A 7,027-nucleotide genomic window follows, 5' to 3' on the forward strand; every position below is an offset into this window, starting at 1 on the left:
TCCCCACTCACCGACGAGGGCAGCCGCGGCGCACGACTACCCCAGAAGACGCCGCCGAGCTCCTCAACGCCACAGTAAATCCACTTGGACCCGCCCCCGGGGCGGGCCGACGGGAAGCGGGGCTCCACCTTGCGGACCGCGAGGCCCCGCCCCGCAGTCGAGGACGGCGTCCCCGCGGTCCTACTGCGCCCGCACGCACCAGCCTGGCCAGCGAGGTGAGGTCTTTCAGCCCAGGGTAGCAAAGCACTCCACCTTCGGCGAGCAAGTAAACGGTTTCCCGGAGCAGTTGCTTTGTTTGTCAACTGAATCGCCTGAAGGTCTTGGGTCAGTCTTCTATCATTCGCATTTCTCAGAAGTTTCCTGGCAATGCTAAAAGTTCTAGCTTCAGAACCGGGTGGCCTGGCGCAGTGTCTGCAGGGCTGAGTTGGACTCCGGTAAGAATCCACCGGAGGGTCACGAGCGGCGCAACCAATAATTACTTAACGCTCTTTGACATTTTCCAGTGCTCCGTTTATTCGCTGCAAGCACACATCAAACAATCTAACAATCTTAAAACTAACTTAAATTATGACTGTGAGGGTAACACACAATTAATTCATCGTCACAGCCCCCTTAAGCATTGCCTTCATCAGTGGACTCACCCCGGGTAGAGTTGGAGAGCGCAGGAGTTGATGTCTCCTTGCTGCCTAACTGAATTCTCAGTCTTGCTTCCGGGGTTTATATAGGCAGTTCAGCTGGCCGTTTGACGTCATCCTGGTCTTCTCAGGGGCCCCCAGACTTTCTAGGGTGGTTCCTAGTCCACTTGTTTACTTCTTTGCTGTGACTCAGCATTTCTGCTGTGCCTCGTAGGACGTTAGTTTTCTTGCAAGATGGAGTTGCTTGTGTCCATTCATCATCTTGCAAGGCAGTTCTTTATTGCTCTCATCACCTGAGACAGGTATAAATTGCTGTTGATCTATGTTCTTTCACACGGATGTTCATTAGCCCAGCAAATAACAATATAGTAAGTGCCTGGCCTTGGCACAAGGGACTCCATTTTGAATCCGGTACCTCTTGGTTCTCAGAACTCACCTCTCATGGGCCTCCCTCACATCGGCCTCCCCTCCCCTCGCTGAAAATCACCGGTTCTGAGAACCAGACATCCCCGATAAAGAATGTTCTTTGAAGATATGTTTACTCCACCTGCCCTGTACCTATAGATAAGATTAACGACTACTTCCCTGCATTTCTTGAAGATGTGTTTATTCCACCCGTCCCTGACGTATAGATAAGATTAATGAGCGCCTCCCTGTGAAGCCCCTGTGTGCAGCTGTGCCTGCCACCAGGGGGTATAAAAAACGCAGCCAGAATTCCCCTCACGCAGTTTCACTAGCTCAATGCCTGAGTTGCTGAACCCGCCCTGCAAGCTTCTCAATAAAGCCACCTTCTAAAACTTTACCAATTGAATATTTAATTCCGTTTTGCACCTCAAAAACCCTTACAGTAAGAAAGAGGGGAGCACTCCCCAGAACAACAGCAAGAGCAGGCCTAAGGGAATGCTACTAGGTGGGAGTGGTATAGTCCATATGTCCATATGATAAGGCCATGTTTCACTAAATGAAAACGTTTACTCCACATGTTTTCCAGATAGTCATTTTTGTGGTGGTGGTATGTTATCTTGGTTTCACTTCTTGGAAGGCTATGTGGAGCGATATCGTGAAGGCTGAGCGATAGAGTTTATATGCTCTATACAGGTAGGCAAAATTCTTCTACCAGGAGTACCATATTCATTTCCTGTTGTGTTAGTTTTGAGAGCAGGGTTTAAAATAAGTTTTAAAAACCAAACATCTCAAAATGAAGTAATGAAGTGGAAAAACAGTGAAATAGGCAGAATAGCCCAGGGCTACAAACAACTGAAGGTGGTACACCAACCCAGGAAGAATTCCTGACTACAGAATGCCTCACCTGTGTTGATCTGACCAAACTTCTGGAAAAACACACTTGCAGAACCCCTTCCCCTTACAAACTGGAAGTAGGAAAGTATGAAAGGCCTGCTTACCCTTCATTCTGGGCCCAGAGCTTGGGAGCAGCGGCCCCTCTGGGTTCGCTGGCTTAATAAAGATTGATTTTCTCCACCTCTTTGAGTGCCTGCTCATTTTCTCTCGTCATCGCCTACACTACACTACAGTAGTACTATGTCTAAACCCTTTAGTCTTTTCCTGCTCCAACCTTTACCAAGTGCCCATGCTTCTAGAACGTATAAGCTGGTTGACTTAATGTTGTGTTATTGTATTGTTAACTCAAACTTTGAATAAGGGAACTCACTGTGAAAAGGACAAAAACAAACGGGGCTAATAGGCTCATGCATTAAAGAATGGACCCTTATGCAGATGCTTTCATTAGGAACATTAATAAGGGTCAGGGGTCAGGATGTAAATTACTGTGATTCAGTGGAATGTAGATTGCACACTCGGATGGGCAAGCCATTGAACTCTGAGAAAAGAGTATGACAATATAGATGTATTGTGATACCCAGAAGGGTATGAAAGCACTGACTGTATTGGGGAAAGCAAAGCAGTCAAGAGACATCTCACTGTCTTCCAGATCTTTCAAAAAACATGAGTTAATTCTCACCCCTTTTCTGTGATTAGCTTCAACTGTGGTTAGGTAGACTTTAGTTCTGTTTCCATTTCCTAAGCATAAATTGAGAGGTACCACAAAATTGGTGGCTTATAAAAAGGAAACCATGTTTTCTCACTCTCTGCCATGGAGCCCAGATTCAGTGTGTCTACAGGGGCTTATAGGCGCCCTGGTGGTGTAGAGGTTAAGTGCTGATTTGCTAACCCCCTAAAGGTAGGCTCTTTGAACCCACCAGCAGCTCTGAGGGAGAGAGATGTGTCTGCCTAGCTCTGTAAAAATTGACATACTATGGGGCAGAAACACTGTGGGGAAGTTCCACTCTGTCCAAGGGGATCGCTACGACTCTTTGGGTTTGGGTTGGTGTGTTTGTTCTGTGTGTGGCTATACGCTGAAGATTCTAGGGCAGAGCCTGCCTTTTGTCTCTGTTTCTGGTAGACCCAGGTGTTCCTCTCTTGCAGTGACACTCTGCCTCAGCTATTGCATGGTCTCCTTCCTTTGTGTATCTCTGTCTCTTCTCACAGTCATACTGGATTTTGATTTACCTAATAAAACTAACATTTATGTTAACCGATAACATCTCTAAAGACTTTCCAAACCAGGTCCCATTGACAGGACTTCACAATGCCTTTATGCTAAACACAGTTCAATGCAATACTGGTGGGAAAGACAGTGTGCTGCCAAACAATTAAGGAGTGGATTTGCTTAGGACTAATGCACTCACTAATGCTGAAGAACCTTTTTAAATAAGTGGATGTTGACCTTGAGTTTTAAGAAATCTTTGGTGAATCCAAAAGTGGGGCTACATATATGGCAGGAGGTGGGATATTCTTCTGTCCTTGAGAGTCAGATACTGGCTCTACCACTCACTAGTTATAAACCGTGGGATAATCACTTAACTTCTCCGTGTCTCAGTTTTATAATCTGTAAAATCCTCGTGTCTGGGAGCATTTTTAATGTGAGGATAAATAAATGCCCAAGTTTTGTGTCGAGTAAACTCATTTCATTCATTGCAATTGAGTCAGTGCCTGAAATGAAAAGCAATTTCCTGACCTTCAGCCAAAGTCCAAGTTCCACCCAAAACCTTGAAATAATCCTCAAGGACATCTTGAGTGTCTTGAACCTACTTCTGACAACCACCCAACTGCCAAAGTGAGATCTCAAGGAGACAGGGAAGGAGAGTGGCATCTCCCTGATAATCTAGGAAGGGAAGAGCAGTTTGCCTATTAGGCAGCCAGATAACCACAAGGAATAAGAAAGGGTGGTTTAAGGGCGTCATTAGAACTGAGACAAGTAAAGGATGCTATCATTCTTTTGTTTTCTCCAATTCTGGCTAGTTGAAAAAACACTTTGGGACTGCCCCAGCCACAAAAGCTTGTAACGAAGACCTTTGGAAAAACTCATTGTGTTAGGGTTCTCTAGAGAGATAAAACCAAATTGCTGATAATTTATATCTAATATAAATTACATAGCTAATATATATAGTTATATATATCTAATATATAATTATATATCTAATTATCTTTATAAATAAATATATTAACACAAGAAGTGAGCTGTTAAATTATATACAGATAGATATATAATACAAGAAATGAACAGTTAAATTATAAAGCAGTACAAATGGCTCAGTGCAGAGAATTGTGAGACACTAGCAGTCCTTCCAGTCTAGTCTGCTGCCAGATCTTCCTCTAGAGAGAGAGCTAGGCTAGCTCAGCACAGCAGCCAATCACAAGGCAGGTCACCAACTGTCAGCCAGGTCACCAACCGCCAGTCCCCAGCTCTAGAGATGTCTTAAAGGGACCTCAACTTACAGCGACACAGTCCACAGGCTAGGCGTCCCACAGGTAGTGTAGCCTTTAAATTGAGGCACAGAACAAGCAAGGCAGCTGCACACTGGTTCAATGATCAAAGAGCGAGAGACAAGAAAGGTGAGGCTCACAGAGCCATTTATCTCTCTGCCCTTCAGTTAATCCCACTTGTGTTTATCCGCCAGGCTGGCACAATAAACTATCTCACTCATCTATTGAAAGGACCAGACTTTGTCTCTATTAATCATTGATATTGATCGTGTATTGTTCTTTGTACTCAGACAAAGCTTTGATTAGTTTCCCACCTCTTTTCCACAGATAGAATTTTATTTTCCTCACTTTTATAATTTTTTTCTTTTTTAAATCATTTTATTGGGGGCTCATACAACTCTTATCACAATCCATCCATCCATCCATTGTGTCCAGCACATTTGAACATTTGTTGCCATCATCATTCTCAAAACATTTTCTTTCTACTTGAACCCTTGCTATCAGCTCCTCATTTTCTCCTCCCTCCCCGCCCCCAACTTTTATACCTTTGTAATCATGTTCCCCTAAAACACAATCATGGCAGGATTCCACAAGTTCTCAAGACATTCATTTAGTGTTGGAGAATAAAAACTAACAATTACAATGTTATGTTAATGGTTAGAGTCTACTTCTTACGGCATCAAGTTTTACCTGTGGCAATAGTTTTTTTAGAATTAATACCAGACTAGTCCCAAGGAGTTGGAGATGAAAGACTCCCAAGTGTCCAACTCTTCCAAGATGCTGTTCATCTCCATCACCCCCACCACCATCCCCACTACCATGACTTCTTTCACGAGTACATTCCCTCAAGCCCCTGCACCCTCCCTCAGAAACTGACCAAATGAAGCAAATGCCTCCTGTGGCGGGGTGCTGTTTAGTCCCCAAACGGGAGCTCAGGCAGCGGGGAGGCAAATGCAGGGACCAGAACCAGAAGTCCAAAATGTCCAAAAGCCACAGCAGGTTTTCTTGCTTCGACCAAAACTCAGGAAGTAGAAGTATGGTTTTTCTTGTGATGTGCTGCACCATGTTGGGACAGTGGCACCAGCATTGATACCTCCATCCAAGGAGTACAAAGGGGTGGTATCTTGAGCCACACCCTCTAATGGGCAGAGTCAAAATATCCCCAAGGAAGCAAAAGGTGTGGTTTGATTCACATTCTACTAAAGTCAGGTCTTAATCCCACCCTCATCCTGTCTAACTATGGGAGAGAATGACCTCCAACATGAGATTGTAGCCACAGGCATACAGCCAGCATTACGATACATCACGGAAGGAATTATGGTGAGAAGGCTTTATCAATTGACTACAACTCATTAACTTAAAAAACAAAAACATTTCTTTTTCTTTTTTTTTTTTTAGCCAGCAGGACAGGAACTTTATTTTCCATGCTTCTCTGACCTGAGAGGGGGGTTAGAGGTTTAGCTTTGAGTAGGTTTTCTCTTGGAGAAGTATCTTATTCATCATCTGATTCTCCTTCACTCAGATCCCCTGCCTCGTCTCCTTCCATGGGGGCGAGGGCTTCTTTTTTGAATGTCCCATGTAGGCCCCCACAGCTGACCCAGCAGTGCCCAGGAGGATGTTGGAGGATGTGGAGAGTCCAGCGGTCCCCACTGACTGCAGAGTGGCCCCAGGTTGCCTGCCGCAACTCGGCCCACCCCACCCCCCATTGGCAACAGCAGCAGCCAACATCATTTTGGCAGCAATGGAGGAGGCCATGATCCCGGCACCGGTGAAGCCCAAGGCACTGAGCACCGCAGGCACAGAGACCACGGCCACTCGCTTCATTTCGTTCTTCTGCCCGAGGCCCAACTCCCACAAACATTTCATTGAGGGCTTTTCCAGCTCTTATAACAATCCATACATTTGTACCTGTGTAGCCATCATTATTTTCTAGACATTTATTTTCTATTGAGCCCTTAGTGTCAGCTCCTCTTTCCCCCTTTCCTTCCTCCTCCAACTCATTGCCTCTAATGAATAGTCTCAAGGAGGAAGACTTCACACCACCCCTTAAACTCAGAGGAGGTGGTCTCCCCCACCCCCAGCCCCGCCCAGCTGGGTCTGAGGATGGTGTGGTGGGCAGTATCTCAGTCTTCATAGAGAGGCAGACTTAAATAGACCTTTTGTAGACACCTTCTACTTCAGAGAGTGAACAGAAATCAAGGGTTTATTATTGGCATCTTTGTCGACTTCCTAAGAAGGTATACTGTCATGTGTAACCATAATTGTTATGTGTTATTGCCAATTAAGGGAATTGATTAGTGACATTAGTTTCGTGGCCAATTTACAGAGATTTGAATCATTAGTATACTTTAGTGTTATACATATGCCATACAACGATTTATAGAGATTTTATTTATTAGAAATAAAGGTTGACAGGTTGACATGACATTTATATGCTTCTTGACAACATTGTTCACATACAAGTATTACCCATTTCTGAGATTTAGAATGACTTTCTAATGGCTGTATTTCTAATGACTTAACAGTTAATGGTTAGAGAGCATCATACAAGTAATGTATACATAGTTCTTCTAAATTCAGAAATTCTATTTCTGACTTCACATAATTGA

At 44.4% G+C, this 7,027-nt stretch overlaps 1 protein-coding gene across 1 annotated transcript; it reads right to left on the reverse strand.

The window, feature by feature from the left end:
• Positions 1-5,936: 5,936 nt before the first annotated feature.
• Positions 5,937-6,242, reverse strand: LOC101645813 (interferon alpha-inducible protein 27-like protein 2). Its single transcript, XM_004700199.1, has one exon. The coding sequence runs from the start codon at positions 6,240-6,242 to the stop codon at positions 5,937-5,939; it is 306 nt and encodes a 101-aa protein (XP_004700256.1).
• Between the last annotated feature and the right edge of the window lie 785 nt (positions 6,243-7,027).

The sequence above is a fragment of the Echinops telfairi genome, unplaced genomic scaffold, assembly GCF_000313985.2.
Source record: "Echinops telfairi isolate 266 unplaced genomic scaffold, ASM31398v2 ScPeMD7_7406;HRSCAF=8444, whole genome shotgun sequence".
Taxonomy (NCBI): Eukaryota; Metazoa; Chordata; class Mammalia; order Afrosoricida; family Tenrecidae; genus Echinops; species Echinops telfairi.